The 18750-nt window shown below is 36.4% G+C and overlaps 2 protein-coding genes across 2 annotated transcripts; one reads left to right on the forward strand and one right to left on the reverse strand.

The window, feature by feature from the left end:
* Nucleotides 1-3443: 3443 nt before the first annotated feature.
* On the forward strand, nucleotides 3444-4848 carry LOC121412631 (toll-like receptor 3). The gene has a single exon (XM_041605410.1). The coding sequence runs from the start codon at nucleotides 3534-3536 to the stop codon at nucleotides 4836-4838; it is 1305 nt and encodes a 434-aa protein (XP_041461344.1). The 5' UTR covers nucleotides 3444-3533; the 3' UTR covers nucleotides 4839-4848.
* Nucleotides 4849-6090: 1242 nt separating this feature from the next.
* Nucleotides 6091-16384, reverse strand: LOC121413783 (tropinone reductase-like 3). Its single transcript, XM_041606733.1, has 9 exons — nucleotides 16162-16384; nucleotides 15324-15463; nucleotides 14067-14159; nucleotides 13125-13263; nucleotides 10053-10093; nucleotides 9727-9796; nucleotides 8742-8778; nucleotides 7661-7724; nucleotides 6091-6959 (listed from the first exon to the last, which is right to left on the reverse strand). Exons 1-9 carry the CDS (start codon nucleotides 16253-16255, stop codon nucleotides 6792-6794), a joined length of 846 nt encoding a protein of 281 aa, XP_041462667.1. The 5' UTR covers nucleotides 16256-16384; the 3' UTR covers nucleotides 6091-6791.
* Nucleotides 16385-18750: the final 2366 nt, after the last annotated feature.

Here is an 18750-nt window from a genome sequence, read left to right on the forward strand (position 1 = left end):
ATCCTTATATGCTACTAGTATTATGTAACACGTGATGTATACCCTTTCCTAATTGCACAAGTACATGTAGGCCTATATTGTCATTGTTATATGTGCCATGGACCTGGGTTGATCAAATGCCAAATGTAAAACTTCTGTGACTATTAAAGGAAACCAAAACCCAAGAAGAGAAGTTATCTTATTGGAAAGAGTAAAATGAGAGGAACAATTAGAAAAAAGTTTCATCAAAATCGGTTCTGAAATAAGCAAGTTATGGGAGTTTGAAAACTCTTGTTGTACTATCTATGGGCATCCTCAAATTGGCAAACGTGCTTCAAAATAGCTGATTTTGTCATTTGTTTTGTACACAAATTTTCAGATTTTCCTCATTATCTTTCAAATTGCATCTTGCCTCTTTCTGAGCACAACATATGTCATGGGAAAATATAATCCACACCATATATGTCAAGGTCAGGAGGAGATAATGTGAAATATGTAAAATAAAGGGGAAAATCTGAAAATATGTGTACAAAACAAATGGAGAGTTGTCCACAAAATCAGCCAATCTGAAGCACGTTTGCCAATTTGAGGATCCAAATAGTAAGTACAACAAGACTTTTTAATCGTCCATAACTTGCTTACTTCATAACCGATTTTGATGAAACTTTTTTAAGTTGTTCCTCTCATTTTACTCTTTCCAATAAGATTGCTTCTCTTCTTGGGTTTTGGTTTCCTTTAAAACTAACTAATTAAGGTGGACACCGAAAACCCCAAGACAATGAAGAAGAGAAACCCATCGAAACACTTGACGTCCAATAATTACTTGTGTTTATATGAATTTCAGGGTTTCGTTTCCCCCTTCGAAATAAATAGTCACGGAAGTCACGTTTTCCCGGTGGTTTAAAGTTGCATCCCGCATTATAAACACATCCTTTTTCAAATCTTGGTTTAACCCTAGTCTAAACTGGATTTTAATTACTATAGGCCTTACATGCACTAAGGGGTAGGCTAATGCTGGGTTACACAATATTTCTTCCATATTCATGTTAAAAATAACGCACCAATTAATTCATGAAAATTTGTTTTATTTTCAAATATGTACACGATGATATTTTGTAAAACTTTTTTTTTTCTGCAGGGATTCATTTTTGGTACCACACGAGTTGACAACTAGCTGACACAGGGATACCTAAACCACAGCTGTCAGATTATTCCTCTCATATACAGTAGCCATTTCAGTCAACCGATCATTCCATTTCCAGAGCAATATGACAATAATTATGATGGTTGTAAAATATGAATATTTCTACTGATGCTTTATAACATAGGTCTACATTGGAAATGTAAAGAAAAGAAGAATGTTATAGTACATCTTGACTTTTGGGTGCTTCAATATTAGAGGAATACGGCGATGGAAATTCCCTATTTTCGAATTTCGGGGGGGGGGGGGGGTTCTTGTTGCATATCCTGAATAAATAGGCAAATAAAAGAGAGGTAAGGGTTGTTTCTTATTTGTTGAATTAGACCTTTAATTTTTTGGTTTCACAAGAGGCGCGGTTGTTACAAGGTTGTGCGTTGATTTCCCAATCTACGAATCAGTTTAGCATGCAGATGTAAATGTTGGTGTATTTAATCTCCATCAACTTGACTCGCCTGATATTGTCATAATATTGACCATTATACCTACGCCAGAAGCGAAATGTAAGTATGTCCTTTTCTATGGAAAATTTTGTGATACACCTTCAAAATCGTGTCAACGGGAATCCTGAGGCCGGGGAGCAGGGGGTTGGTCTGTCACAATCGGGCCAATATTATCGAGTGAACATGCATGGTGAAGAACATTTATTTCTTAGGCTGTAGATGGGTCATGCGAGTCACTTTCATGACTGTATGATTTGCAAGAATAGGCTGTTGATAGCAATTATAATCAGGGACTGCGCGGAACAGGGGGGGGGGGCAATATTTTGATTTTTTCCCCTTTTTTTCTATCCCCTGTTTATTCACTCATTGGACATTAATGATGTATAACCCAAGCCGGAACCCACGCTCGCCCCACCATCGTTGACTAACTGAGCATAGTATTGTAAGAATGAATCCCATAGGCATATAATGCTCAAGAAGAGTCGATATTAATGAGGCATGTATTTCTAATTCAAAATAAGTTTTTGAACGATATCGTATGCTCATAATATATTAAACATTTAGAAATATAAAAGGAATATCATGCTGAATCAGAAGTCTCTTTTAAAGCTCGCATTGCCGCGATAAACTTGCTATGTATCAGATACTACAAATTAACCCGTTTACTACCATTTATTCCTCCGCCTATACTTGGGCCGCACTGGGTGAAACTGTTGCTCTATTCCTATTTGACTAGAGTCATACACAGCTGCCATCACATAGCATCTGACTTTTTAAAAAGAAATCAAACATCACAGGGGAATTAATTCTGGATCGAATTACATGAATATTTTGCTTTTGATAATGCTGAATCTCTGTAGGGGGGTTATAAATCAAAAAGGTCCTTGCATTCATTTTCGCAAAATGGGTAATTGTGTTTTCTCTTATTGAATTTAAGGTTAATCATGCACGTTTTTTACGCTGTACAAAATCTAAATATCATCATAAAATTATACTGTTAGTGTTATTAACGTATTGTATTGTTGCCGCTATCATCATTTTCGTTCTTATTTCCAACATCAATTTCATTAGTGTATGTCATCATGATTATTATTGTTACAGGGGCGGTGAAACTATTTCCGTTTGGGGCCGGGACAAAGCCAAAAAGGCACTTATAATACATTACCATTATCATTACTGTCTTTATCATCAATATTATATCATCACCATCGTCATTGTCCTCAAGTGTTTCCTTCTCTTATTTCTTTTACTCTAGCTGTCTCTGTTCATAGTGCCCTGCCTAAAACCCTAAACAGCGAAAGCAAAATAGACGAACGGCCAGAAAAGGCTCGAAATTGTGTTTCTCCTCCACTACTCTAAACTACAGAGTGACTGAAACCCGAAGACTAAAAATGACTTCATTATCCACTAAAGGTGTTTGTTTGAAAATGACTTCGAATCTTTTTATTCAGGTTCTTGTTCTGCTTGTGATCTTAAGTGTACTTTGTGTCAAACCAACAACCAATGAGATCGCATCTTCTTCTGCTGCTGAAGATGATGACTATACGTGTCCAGTTTGTAGCTGCCGATACGACGGGACATCAATTGTTTGTTCTATGGACCAGCTAAATACCTCATACCCCTTTGCAAACATAAACGCTCCAAACGCAACATCGTTGTTCATCACACAACGTGACGCAGATGAAGACCGATCGCTATATCTCAGAGACGGTTTGTTGGGGAGAGCCTTTCCAAACCTACACTCTTTAGAATTTTCAACTTGCACCATTGGAATGATAGATGATGAGGCTTTTGAAAAGATGCCTTATCTCCAAGAGCTAACATTCTTTAAGAATGGGTTACAAAATATTCCAACAGCTCTAAACTCATTTGCGAATTCTCTGCAAAAGTTAGAAATTTCTTACCAAAGAAGGATGACGAGTGTCGATTTTAACGGGATGAATGACTTCTATAACCTTACATCACTAGATTTGAGCAGCAACAGCATTTTGGAAATCGGAAGGTACTCATTTAGTGGATTAAGTAAATTGCAGACATTGACTCTTCAGAATAACAATATAAGAACTATTGATGATGGCGTATTTGATCCCATTGAGAATCTTCAGAGTCTCGATTTGAGCCTTAACAAACTTCATGTAATACCTTCTACGATGAAAAGCCTTATCCACCTTGTAGAACTTGATTTAAGTTACAACAACATTTCAGATTTGCGGAATTTTGATTTTATTGCATTCATGCCAAACCTGACCTCTTTGAAACTCCAAGGAAATGCAATCAATACAATTGATAATATTTCTTTAGATGTTTTGTATAACTCATCAAATTTAGTCAATATCCGACTTTGCGGCAACCCTTTCCGATGTAACAAGGCGCTTTGTGATTTTATGTTGTATGCCAAATTATACCTGTCATTTTCATCGTACGATCTTCTGGACTTTACATGGGGGTCTGTAAAATGTACCTACTCATGTGGCTATCCATTTAGGTACTTGGGAAAAACCTTTGACAATGTTTATGGAGATCTTTGCCTCAGGAGCTTAGACCTACCGACCGAAGTACCGGTGGTTATTAAGAAGAACAGAAAATCTGTACGCGTTATATCAATAGTTTTGGGTGTTCTTAGTAGTGGTGGTGTTATGTTTGGATTCCTTGCCTTCATCGCATTTCGTCGCTTGAGACATCTTCATCGAGGTTTTATCTTTGCTGGACACGGGTTCGTCAATTTCAATAACAGAAGGGCTCCCGATATCAGGTTTGATGCTCTTGTTTATAACCACGTCCGGGAGAGCAATTTTGTCGACGACCGTCTCCGACCAAGGCTTGAAGACCCACCGAACGACTTCCATCTATGCCTTCCGTTGACCCGCGATTTCCGTCTAGGTGCAAAGAAGTTGAACAATCTGCGCGAATCCATGATCGCCAGTAGGTGCGCCATTTTCGTCATCAGCGAGGCATTTGTCCAAGATGCCAGATGCAAGCAGGCACTTGAAGTGGCGTGTGAGTTCTTGCATCGGGATGATCTTGGGCCAGCGCACCTGAAGCAAACGGGACTGATCTTGATAATTTTAGACCCAGTACTCTTGGATGAACTGCCAGAAACCCTGAGAGTCCTAGTCGATCGCTTGGTCACCCTGGAGTGGGAGAACTTCAATGAAGAGCGTTGTTGGAGAAGGCTTGAGCGGGCACTTGAACAATTTAGAGAGCCGGACGAAATATGAAACTTGCATTTTCACCCTGCTTGAGAGGCGAAAATAATGACCACTTTCTCAAATGCTTAATTATATTCTGAATAAGTGTCTTGATTTATAATTATTATTTAGAGAAACTGCGTTTCCGGCGCCACTAAAACATGCTTGATTCCCTTCAATATTCTGGTAGACTTAATTGTCATCATGATTGATTGACTTATTGATTGATAAGTGTATGTCATAGTTCATATGAACAAAAATAAGATTGTAAAACAATTGTAAATATTCGAAATATGTAATTGATATCAAATGCACTTAGTGGTTTCATACATGCAAATTATAATCAATCACATATGAATAAATTATGATTAAAAATTACAAACTAAATTTAAATGCTAAAGTGTTGAACTTATTTAACTAACAGCGCTTTGATATTGATTTATGAAAGATTCTTAGAACTGAAAAACAAATCGTTTGTAATACCAAATGTTGATTGTAAACTAACAGTATTTGATTGATCATTGACTGTAAGTTTGAAATTATTAAATTGTTTAAATGTTTGAAATTGACTGTCCATATGTTATAATCCATATCCAATAATAAAAAAAATATATTAGGATTCATTTCAAATTGCTTTTAAAATTGACTTAGAGAGAAATATGCCAAAGTGCAAGAATGCCTGCCCTGCAGTGGCGACACGGGGTGGGGTAATGCCTCACCCCTTCCAATAAGGATCTGTGCCTCCACTTGCCCGCACCATAGATTATGAAAACTGACTAAAATGTAGTAGTTTACAAACGATGCTGTGGAAGAGCCGTGGTGTAGTGGTTCTGACTCTCGCCTTGTAAACAGAGGGTGGTGTGTTCGAATCCCACCGCGGTCTAGCGTCCTTTGGCAGTTTGGCAAGGCGTTAATCCACACTTTGCCAGTCTCGACCCAGGTGCTAATTGGGTACCCGCTAGGATGCGAAAGATATTGTATGATTGATTTTTGCCTGCGCCATAAGGAGGCTGCGATGAATGCAAGGAATGCTCCCCAGGGAGTGTAAGCTGTGCAGTTTTCGTGCGGGATTGAAATGAATCAAATGACCGGGGTTATAATATGCTAAAACGCGCTTTGAGCCATTCTGGGAAAAGCGCTTTATAAAAATTGGCTATTATTATTATTGTCATTATACCTCATAATTTGGGAAATGTTTGAAGTAAATGCCAAAGTTACACCACCAAAACTAATAAAAGATGCAAGTATGATTGTAATGAAATTGAGATTTTATTTTACTTATTTTCTTCTTTATTTCACACCCAAACCTGAAATAGGCTGATAAAAACAACATAAATACAATATAAACATTTCAATGATAATGTTCGTGGTGATAACATGAGATTGATGGATGAAAGATAAATGTTTTAATTAGTGCTGCTTCTTCTTAGTGTAAGAACAAAAATAGTGCTAAAAACAAATAAAGGAAATAATACTAAACTAAGGGGTGAGAGTGATCCGAACTTTAAAGATATTCTTAAACTAGTTGTGAATAATCATTCAAAAATATATATAAAAGAAAAAAGTGACATAAGTTGATAATATACAAAAAGGATCATAACAAACAAATCAAATCGTCAACCAACAAATGAAAGTAAAATATGTGAATGTTTGTTAACACAGGAGTGTAAGCAGTCTGTATTTACAATGCAAGACAGACAGAATTTCGATTGAATTCTCTCTAGCGTTGAGGCCGTTGTTAAAATACCTCCAGTCGTAGAAATTCTTTATGAATATTGTATTTTTTAATTATGTCAGCTACTGAACGAAGAATTCTTATTACTTTATTATTCAAAATGCTTATAGGTAACTGTGCAGAACTGAATAAATTGAGGCTTCTTACATTACTGCGATTACAATCATGACAATATACTTGCTGCTGTTTAATCTACTTTTCTGTTAATAGTGCAGATCTACTAGTTCATGTAGTAGGTCCATGCATGTCTAATCGACTGTAGTGACTAGGAGATGACTCCCTCCATCTGCTAGGAGTGATTCCCCCGTGGTAAAGGACGAGTCACTGGATGCGAGGAAAGCAACAACTTTAGCGATTTCGTCAACAGTCCCAGTTCTGCGCATGGCATGAGTTTTCTTACAAAACTCAAACATGGTCTGAAATACACACATGAAAAAAAAAAGACTTTACAAGAAAAAAGAAATTGCAGTACCGGGCCAGTCGCAGAAAAAATCGCAATTAAACGTGACTAAAAAAATATCAATCGCAACTGTCATTCAACCGGCGCATTAAAGACTTGCAGTTGAATTTTTGAAAAAATTATTGACGGGTCGGGGGGGAGGGAGGAAACAAAGCAGTTCATGCTTCCGGAAAAAATCACGAGTAGCGAACAATATATTTGGTAAATTAATAAATTTCTGATAGATCGTGAATCATATCAAATTAATAATCGATTCATATTAGATCACATTAAATATAAAAAATATATTAGATGCCTAGGGAGTGAAGGCATACATTTCATTCCCGTCGCTAGTTCAGCAACTATTTTTGCAGGGTCCATACTATTTAAAGGATGAAGATTTCGTCTACCATTGCAGTAATTCTAAGTCCAGATCAAACATCGGTTATCGATTGTAAAAAAATACTTTCTACGTTGACATGGTTAGAATTATATGGTTCATTTAACAAAGCTTGCAATTAGTCATTAAATGACAATTTCCAACCAAGCTCAATCATGCAGACATATACTGCATTAGCATAATTATATTCGAGTTACCAATCGAAATCGTTCTCTTATTTCTTCATTATCTTACGATCAAATAAAGACCTTTGTGAGTCATGGGCTTTGTGAACATACCTTTTGAACTGCCTCATCTGTAACTCCCATTCGCTCTAAAATTCGAGTAGGAATGACACCAGGGCTATGAAAAAAATGAGGATAACACAGGATGGGGAAGAAAAAATACAAGTTTCAAGCAGATTTTTAAATGAACCCTGTAGAATTATCACACAGTTAAGCTCTCAGTTGTGGTAACAGAAAAAAAACACGCCAGTAAAACAAATTTCCAATAAAATAAAAATCAATGTCATACAGTGATTGAATCAAACTTTGCTACCATGAAACTGAGACATAACATTGAAATATATATCCAAGATGACCCTGATTCTCGTCCGCCACTGGAATTTATACGTGACTGATTATATATATATTAATAATAGTAATAATTATACTTGCTTATATAGCGCTTAATACTTACTTTGTCAGAAGTCTCTAAGCGCTCTACAGTGTATGTATAATATATATATATATATATATATATATATATATATATATATATATATATATATATATATATATATATATATATATTATTCGGGATAAGGTTCAATGATCATCAACAGATCACGGTCAGTTTTTACGCTCCATCACGTCATTGTGTAAAGCCTAGGTACATAAAACCAATTATTGCAATAATGCCCCTCCCTTCTTCAAATGTATACAACTCCACTGTACTTGATTTAATGATAGACCTACTGATGCTTTTATGGCACGTTAACAAGTTGAACAGTATTTGGGAGTTTGTGTAATAGACCTTCTACAATTTGGTTCAAATACAGATCTAGCCAAATAACGTCACATTCTGCCATCCGTCGAACAAATTTTATTCAGTTCCTTATTTATTCCTTATTCAAACATGATACAAAGTAATATAAATGAGATATATACGGATTTACATTTCAAAAGAAAAGCAGTATAAGAAAGAGCACGTGAAAGTATGAAACTGGGGTGGTGAACTGAAAGCAATGCTACTAATAAACCAAAACTCGACAAATTTATAAATGAAATATGGACGAGAACCCAAGTGGTCTAGGTTGATTCATAAAGGGCATTGTTTGTTGCATTCGATTGGCGAAGACATAAATATTTGAGAACTTACTTCACTGCATTAACCCTGACTCCATAAGGTGCCAATTCTATTAAAATTGTGAAAAAGAAGAAAAAAGAACTACATGATATATATTTCAAAAGGGAACATTTATGTACATAATATACTAAGTAAATATTTTGAATGCTGCTCATTTTTATTCACTGTTGGAATTCGTTAAAAGTTTTTACTACTGAGAAGACTATCATTATTTCTTATCTTAAAGTTATCATTATGTTTAATGTTTGCACAACTTTGACCTCAGTTTTGGATTCGTTCCATTATAAATTACCCTTCTGTTTTTACAAATAAATCCTTATCTTTTCTTAACGTTTGTGTTTCCTTGGTGTTTTATTGTCATGACTGTTAACTTTCTTAGTTTCTGTCTAAAAGAAAAAAAACCATTGTTAAACTATTGTTAAGATTCATTTCAATGTGCTTGTTGTATAAAATACTATTCAACGTTTGCATGGAATTTATGAAATTTTCTGACATTCATACTTAAAGGATGCCCTGACAAACGAACGCAACTCACACATCTCTTCACGTCTTTTCACTCACACATACACGCGCACCCTCTTGCACATACTCACACACTTAAAAAAAAGTGCACACCTTGTTACCAATAATGCATATAGCATTTCCATTTATTTGAAAGCAGGATAAGAGAGCATTGTAGATTAAATGCCTTGATCACGGGCATAGGAGCCGTGGCCGGGAATCGAACTCCGGACTTTCCATGTATAACCAGGCGCCTTAGACCACTCGGCCACGGCACCTCCAACTCACCCTCCTTCACGCACACACACACACACTCACCCACCTCTAGTCCATTTTTTCACACGTAGGCTGTACTCAACGACACTAACGCTTGGAAAAGGTTTAAAAGCAACTTTGCGAAGGGGAAAAACAACAACAAATTGATGAATTGTAATATTTTGTGACCTCATCCAATCCCTAATTGTGAAGAACATTTGTACCCATTTTATCAACGTACCTTCAGCGATACATCTTGTCATGTGATCTAATGATTTCTTACTTAGAGAGTAGCTTGTCATCGATGGCATCTAAAAGAGTTCAAAAATAATAAAGAAAGTTGGGATGTGGTATGAGTTCGGATAGTGTAATCAAATCCAATATCTAAACTGTATATAATCTAGTATTATTTGCCCTTTTTATCATCTTTATCATGTTTTGATTTTTCATCGTAAAAAAATATCTAAAATAAAGACACATTTTCTACGACCCCTTCTTACCCACGATTAAAATGAAGACTTTTACTATGCACTAGAATGAACTTGCAAGTTTCAAAATCATACTCACGGGTCTGATTCCATATAAGCTCGAATTATTAACAACAGTGCCTGTCAAAATAGAAGCACGGTCAATCAAAATTGTCGTTAGATATACAACTACAAATTAGGGCAATTCTCTTTGGAGTTTCCAGTGATGCCTGTTGCTTTTTTTTTCGATAAAGGACTCTTTCATACACCCAGCGCAGAGTCAACATTTTGAAACTGCCTTCATAAACAAGAATAAAATCGGTATCATCAACTTTAGTGTTGGATGATCACTGTTTAGAAAAATGTTTTCGAGTGATACTTAGTCTTTTTTTTCAAAACAATAAACTGATTATTTTATTTAAACTGACTGGCATAATTATTGGAACCAAGACATATATAGGGAGGTATTTATTTCATATCCATACTGTGTATCTGTATTATAAATAATCATATTTTTCCTACACTTACACTCCCCTCCAAAAGTTTGGGAACACCTGCATTCAGTGTGTGTTTTTTATACTTGGTAGACTTTATTGATATTCAGGCTCATAGCACAGGTGAATTTTTGATTTAAAGTGAAGATTATACAGCAGTGTAAATTTTGTTATTGATTCAAACAAATTTATACTCTCTTAAATGGCTGGCTACCAGTCAAGATGGCATTCTCTCAAAATGCTAACTTCTTTTGTTATTGCAGTTATTCAGAGCTTTTACACTAATACATGTGCAACTTCATTCATTTTTCCTTTTCCTAGTCAGAAGTTAGACACAAAAATGAAATTAAACAATACTAAGAACGTGTGTCACTGATATGGAAACTTTTTTTTAAATAAATTCTATTGAATAAACATAAAAGACAATAAATCATATATTTCTTTTAAATAACCACAATAACAATCAAAAGGGCATCAGTTTTTTTTTCTTGATCATGGAAACTCATTTATTGCAAAAAGGCTTTACAGTTTATTCTTTTGTTTTTGTGATACTTTAACAAACAAAATAAAATCTAGAATGAAATTTAACGTAAAGGCATGTCTTTCTTTTTCAAAGTGTTCCAATTAGACTGCCTTCTCATCAAAGAATCCTCCTTTGACAGCAATAACAGCACGACACACTCTCGGCATCCTGTTGGTCAACTTCTTGAGGGAGTCACTTGAAATACCCTGCCATGCCTTCTGTAGTATCTCCCACGTACAGATGAGTCTCACTTGTTGGGCGAGTTTCTCGAACCTTCCTGTCTATATTTCCAAAACCAGCTCAATGGGATTGAGATCTGGGGACTGGGGCGGCCAATCCATGATTTCCAGGACTTGTTTCTCTTCCTTTTTCTTCAAGTAGTCTTTGCATAGTCTTGACGTGTGTTTTGGGTAATTGTCCTGCTGGAAAACGAACCCTTCTCCGATCAGGCGTTTCCCTGAAGGGATGGCCTTCTGCTGTAGGATTGAATGATAGCCATGCTGGTTGAGGATACCCGAGTCTACTCTGTGCGAGCTGCCTACATTTCCTGCATCAAAGCAACCCCAAACCATGACATTACCACCACCATGTTTCACAGTTGGCTTGATGCACTGGGGTATCATCTTTTCTCCCTTTCGCCGTCTCACATAGGTATGTCGCTTGCTGCCGAACATCTTAAACTTTGATTCTTCAGGCCAAAGAACCTTCTGCCACTGCTCCAAAGACCAAGCAAGCCTTTTCTTCCGGTTCTTTTCTTTGAAGAGTGGTTCCTTGAAGCCACATGGCCCATCAGCCCTGCTACACAGAGACGTCTTCTAACAGTTGAAGAACATACAGGCATCTCATGGGTGTTGTTGAGGTCAGCTGTAATCTGTGGGCAAGTCAGACAACGGTTGTGCACACTGCTCACCCAAATGTATTTATCTTCAGCAGGAGATGTTGTTTTTGGCCTACCACTTCGTCTCCTGTCCCCATTAGACCCAGTGGCCTCTTAATTTGTGTTTCAGGCTGTAGTGAACAGCATGGACACTGATCTGGAGTTTCCTGGCTATTTATCGCATGGAGTAGCCTTCTTTCCTCAAAACTACAATTGACTGACGGGTTTCCAAAGAAAACTGTCTTGTATTAGCCATTTTAATTTTGTGACTGACTTCTGACTAAGAAAAACTGAATAGGCAAAATGAAGGTGCACTGGAATAAGTGTAAAAAAACTCTGAATAACTTTTGAATTCATGAATTTCAAATTGCACTGATGTCTACTCCACTTCCATGCATTTTCTTTAAATAAGGATTAGGCATTTGTCAAGTTCAGATGTTTTCCAGGATAAAAAAATCAGATTGCCATAATTCATCTGTCTTATGAACAATACTGAGCAACAAATTCTGAGGACATCTGCTGTAACATTCACAAAATAATGGGAAGAATTTCAGAATAGAACCACAAACAGAACAATGTTAAAGGAAGTTAGCATTTTTTTAGAGAATGCCATCTTGACTGGTAGCCTGCCCTCTTTGGCAGCTGCACGTCTCTTAAGACCTTTGAATTTGTTTGAATCAATGATAAAATGTACGCTGGTGTATAGCCTTCACTTTAAAAGAAAAATACAGCTGTACTATGAGGCTTAACTTCAGTAAAGTCTACCAAAGTTTGAAAAACACACACTGAAGGCAGGTGTTCCCAAACTTTTGGAGGGGAGTGTACATGGGTAACGAAATGCAGAAATACGTGTAGATTTAAAGAAAACATCTTAATGATTGTTCCAAAAATACTTTTCAAATTACTCCGAAGAAGATAACTGTTTAAATTATACACATATTTTTTTTCGTAACTATCGAAACAGAAAAATAAATAGAACACAAATAGAAGGTATCGAAAAAATACTTTGAAAAATAACTTTTCTAAAGATATTGACGCTTTTGGTAACAAATAAACAAAACCAAGAATGGGTGTTATTGAAAGAAGGATACTTCGGACTGTTCGACCATCTTATTTTTCCGAACATGTTTAAGGAAATAACCTCATATTAATTTCTAAAGGAAACTTGTGCAAAGAAGTAACACATGAAAATGTGTATTTTTCATGTTTGAATAAATGTGGGGGAACCTAAAAAATGCATTTTTATGTTGAAGATGCATTAAATGTTCTTATTCTGACCTTTTGATGCGATTAAGTGTGGAGCCAGTAGATGGGTTAGATAAAGGGGTGCTCTTACGTTCACGGCAAATATCGTATCAAAAGTTTCTAATTTCAATGTTTCGATTGAATCCAAAGAAGCCGTTCCTGCATTGTTAACCTATGTGAAAGGAAATGTATGAAACTTTATTGATAAATATGTGATCATGGTCATAGGCGGCGGAAGCGGGGGGAGGGGACAGACCCCCCCCCTCCACCCCAAAAAAACTTTGAGGTGGGGGGACGATCCCCCTAAATTTTTAGTTGATGACCGTTTTTTGTGTGTCAAATTTGTTTACATGTGTCCATCACAAAATTTCAGGTAGACCCCCTCTAATTTTTTGGGCTTCCGCCGCCAATGATCATGGTGATATGGAAATGTACCCGATAAAAAGCAAGTAACATGAGAACAAGACAATAAATTTAAAAAAAAGAAACAATGTCGTTTTCTATCATAAGTTTCATTATCACTTTTTAGATTAGTTTGACTTGTTCATTTTGACCTTAAAATTAGAGTAAAGATAACTGAAATGAGCGCGTGGTAAATATTTGTATTGCAATTAGTCCATTACACACATTCAGGAATTTCAGGTGATATGTTGATCTACGTACGATTAAAGAAACATGTCTATCAGTGTTTTGTTTAACCTGATACGTGGTCGAATAGAACTGGATGGATTTATAATGCACTCAGTCAACTTTTTAAAGACGCATCGTTGAGGGCGTTTAAATAAAAGTTTTATTATTCAAATTTCAAGCAAAATGATGTGTATTGAATGTTTTATTACATAACGATGTTTTTCTTGATTATACTTAAATCACAGGTGACGACTTTTTGTGCACGCACGCAACCAATCACAATCATTAGGATCCACTAATTCAGCTTTTAAAAATAAAATTCAAGGAGGAATGCTTTAGGCTTACCAAAACATCAAGCTGCTTGAACTTCTGTATGGTTTGGTCAGCAGTTTTCTTCACATCGCTTTCATCCTCAAAATTTGCCTGAATGAGCAATATCTATGTATATGGAAATACATGAAAATTAATCACTTTCTCAGAAAATCAGTTGGATTGCCTCAGTTTCTTTTTTTTCATTTTCATTGTTTCTTCAATAATAAGACTGCACGTCAGAGAGGCGTAGAAGGAACGTTCACGTACGTCGCGACGCGTTGGTTCCTTCAATACGCCTACTTCGGTAAATTGCCAATTCGTCTACTGCCAACTCGTCCACTCATCCCATGGCCTATCTTCATTTAATGTCATTCTGTCTATCAACATTTCGTCTAACAACCATTTGGTCCATACCATTTGATCCAATTATCACTTCGTCTAATCAAAAGTTCGTCTATGACCATTTCGTCTCATAACCAGTTAGTCTGATATCTGTTTCATTTTTATTCATTTTGCACAATTAACACTTACTCTAATTAGACCAAATGGTATATGGACTAAATGGCTATTTGACCAACTGGTCATTATACGAAATGGTGAGTGGACAAAATGGCAATTAGACCATGTGGATATTGGACGATCTGATGGTAGAACAAATGATACTAGACGAGTTAGCAATTGGACGAATTGGAATTAGACCAAATAGGAATAAACCCCTACTTCATCCTGCGACTCCTGTCACAATTCCAATTGCAATTTTTGAATGTTAACATGATAAAATAATCTGTTACTGATGATGAATGTCTGGAATAAGACGATACAAAGCCCCAATGTATAATGGGGCCACAACAGGGTTGGCGGGACTATTGCAATGACAGATAGGATACAGGCGATGCAACACCTTTAAGTCTTTCCCCTTCTACCAAAGCCATGTACTGCCAACATCCGACGTACAGTTAACAGTCAAGCAATATCCTACTTTTCATTTCATAGGACTTGAGTAGTGACCTGAAAAGATCGTAGGCTAGTACATGAAATCTAGATTAGACGCACACCCTGCATAGTCATCCAATGATATTACCACGAAAGGAATTGTCGGACGTTTTATCCGACAGTGCCTCTTGGCCAATCAGAATGGAAGTTTTCAAATCTGATTTGTTGGGCAAAAACGTTGATGAAACTCTCCCTAGGTATATTACACACAATAACACGATAGGTACGTCCACTAGTCAAATTCCCACCCTGGGGAGAGTGTCCGATACTTTATCCAATGAATGGTAGTATATTTACCTGATCCCTTTCCAGACCTCTCTCGATACATTCTTCAACAACTTCTTGAAGATTATCCAAGTTCCGACCTGTCAAGGCTAGCCGACATCCAAGAGAAGCGAAATAGCGGGCCACACTTGCTCCGATACCTGAGCTAGCTCCTATCGAAGTAACCAAAAGAAGGTTAAGAACAAAAATCTCACAGGGGAGTATATTTTAGCAGAAGGCCCAACTCGGTGATATCCAAAGACAGCTAGCTCAATAGGAACGCTAAATAAAAGTAACATACTGATATAGCCATACGTGTTTATGTCTTTGACTGCCCACACCGTCCCCATGATATTGATCGGAATACGCAAAAACAAGTTATCTTCTCATAATTTTCAAATTGGACCCCTCATCCATCCTACATGTCCTAAGAAATGCTGCGCCAAAGCAGACGAAATCAAACACATCAGACACTTTACATAAAGTCAATCCATCTTTTTTAGGATCTGAGACTGAACATGCTTGAAAACAGCCGACCACCGTAACACATATTGGCAAATGGTTGAACTTGGCCAACAATAAACATAAAAGGTATTGGTGTGGTGGCAGCAGTGGGATCATAACCCACACAATCGAAATGACTGCTTTAGCGCTGGTTACGTCACCGAGTGATACATCTTTACATTGCAGTACCATAACATTAATCACATGTATGTATAATCTAAAGTGACGCACTTTACAAGCACAATATGTACGTGTAGAACTGGCCGGTATTATTTTGCTTTTTCAAAACACTCTATTCTGAACAAAGGTACTCGAGCAAGATCATACAAAATGTATGTTTATCTTCAACCGGTAGTTATTTATTTACCTGTAATGAGGGCAACTTTCCCCTTCAACGATGTCCCAGGCCCAGGAGTGGATGGAACTGGAGATGGTGCCGACATTGTTTTAATCTGTTCCATAGAGTTTTCTGCAGGTTCTGAATTGTTTTCTAAGCAATCTGATCTAAAATCCGACCTATTGAAATTCTACAGGACAGGTCAACTATATCATGTATATGGAGTTTGACCTTGTTCTGACAATTTTGTATAGTTCTATTATGATTCAATACACCATAGTCAGGGACCAATAAACATAGACAGGCCATTTGTTTCCTTTTTGGAATAGACCAGTTCGTAGTTACTTCATGGGCAATTTTGGTCAAATGACCTTTCATTTCTTTCATCATGATAGGCAGATTTCAAAGCAAGATATTACGTAAGCTTGCCTTACATAGCAGGATGAAGAAATTGAATAGACCAGGTGACTAGAATAGCACACCAATGAACACTTAATGAAGGTATTTGTTGCATTCCTACTTTGAATGCATATCTTAGCATGTTGCACAATGTACTTGACAAACTGTGAAATACCAGTCGTTCGTGGAAGCATTGTTGTTTTTTGTGGATGTAAATGAAAACGACAATTCGAAAGAATATATGAATAATCAAGAATCAAAGTTGGTGCTTATCTCATTAGATTTTAAAGCACCAAGTCACTTTAGTACAAATGACCTTCTTCTGATCATGCGTAGAATATTTTGATTATGCGCAGAAAGGAACTACGAACTGGCTTATTGGGATTTTTTTAAAACGATGTTTGGATACAAAGTTTTCCGTTGCTCTTTTGGATTTTGACAGAGGTTGCTTTAAAAAATACATTAGTATTTCAGATTCTGAATCATATAGATTTTCCTTTATGTGTATAACATATTACTAATTATCACCCGTATCAGACATCTGAGCTGGTCATTTACAAAAGCGTATTGCCCTATATCGCGAAGGGATAGGTATATTTTTTGTATTTTCCTCGGTCTCAATGCGCATATTTACTTTGCATGCAGAGACGACGCAAAATATACCTTTGTATTTTCCCTGGTCTCACATCCGGGCATTTGAGGATGCGTGTAAAGAGATACGCTTCATAAGGATCTGCGCACCAACAATATACGTCATACATGTAATAAAGACATCACTGGATCCGAGCGCTTGCAAGTACGTCATAATGGTAAAGTGCAGAGCCTAGACCCTGATTTTAACATGACACAATAGAACTCTATTTTTTAAAAGAAATATCACCATTATCATGATTTTGCTCTAGAAATCTGATTTGGATTATAATAAAAATATTGACTGGCTCTTCTTTCGGGGAACATCAAATATATTGCCCTTAAAAGACCCATATTGCCCTCGTCTTAAGACTCGGGCCAATATGATTCTTTTGCAGGCAATATATTTGATGTTCCCCTCAAGGCCAGTCAATATTGTATAAATATACTATATCAATCCAATGATCCTATCCGTAGATGCATTAAAAACATTTTTTACGCTTGCAAGCATAGTTCATGAGAATGATGATTTCATAGGATTATATCAGGTGCATCGTCTTCATGAAAAATATGAGGCAGATATTAAAAAGAAAAGTCAAAATCATGTAGACATTGTTTTGGCTGGGAGAGCACTAGAATTGCACCAATTTCAAGTTCTACCACCTGTGGCTTATCTAGTTGTTAATCGGATAAAAATTTGAAGGCTCCTAATTTCCTATATCATTCGCCTTCATTTTCCACTCGAGCAAGACGCATGATCTATTTCATATGCTGAAAATGATGATAATACCAATATCAATTTAAAAAAAAAAATTCTAGCAGCTGCATACTGTTACTCCGGGTTAAGCACGGCTTATCTGATTAGGTGCTCTGTTAGGACTGATATGACTAATAATATTGCTAAAATATGTATCTTTGCTTAGAATCTAATTCTTGGAAAACATTTTTTTTTCAAATGCAAATGGCTCATCTTGTCCGACCCGTGGGGTAAGTCGAACCACATTGTGGGTAAGTTTAGCTGGCACAAAAACTACGTAAAAAAGGCTATAGGGCAAGAACCAGCATTACAATTTTGGATTTAAAAAGTATTTTCACTTGCTAATTATCAATAAATACTAACATCCCCTGAAACATGTAAAAGTAGAATAATTGTTTTGTGAAAGGACAAGTTCACCCCGACAAAAAAATGGATTTGAATAAAAATAGAAAAATGTAAGAAGCATAACACTGAAAATTTCATCAAAATCGGATATAAAATAAGAAAGTTATGATATTCCAAGGTTTTCCTTAGTTTCACAAAACAGTTATATGCACATCCTGGTCGGTATGCAGTTGGGGAGACTGATGAAATCATCAACTCACTATTTCCTTTGTTTTTATCATATGAGATATGAAATATAATTTTCTCATAATTTTCAGGTGAAACATTGATTAATTCCTCCCTAAACATGTGGAATTAGCATTGTTTAATACTATATGGTTCAGTCAAGTCGGTCCCTGTGAATAAATCTTTTAAAAAATGAAATATTGTGTAATTCAAACAATAAAAAAACTAAATAGTGAGTGATGGACATAATCGACTGGCTCATT

The sequence above is a fragment of the Lytechinus variegatus genome, chromosome 4 (assembly GCF_018143015.1).
Source record: "Lytechinus variegatus isolate NC3 chromosome 4, Lvar_3.0, whole genome shotgun sequence".
Lineage (NCBI taxonomy): Eukaryota > Metazoa > Echinodermata > Echinoidea > Temnopleuroida > Toxopneustidae > Lytechinus > Lytechinus variegatus.

Excerpts from the sequence above, each read along its gene's own strand:
- LOC121412631 (XM_041605410.1), top strand. The coding sequence starts at position 3,534 with ATGACGAGTGTCGATTTTAACGGGATGAATGACTTCTATAACCTTACA.
- LOC121413783 (XM_041606733.1), bottom strand. The coding sequence starts at position 16,255 with ATGGAACAGATTAAAACAATGTCGGCACCATCTCCAGTTCCATCCACT. Across the intron at positions 14,160-15,323 it reads GAGGTCTGGAAAGGGATCAG|ATATTGCTCATTCAGGCAAA; the intron begins GTAAATATACTA and ends CCATATACATAG. Across the intron at positions 8,779-9,726 it reads GACAAGATGTATCGCTGAAG|AATTGGCACCTTATGGAGTC; the intron begins GTACGTTGATAA and ends CAATTTTAATAG.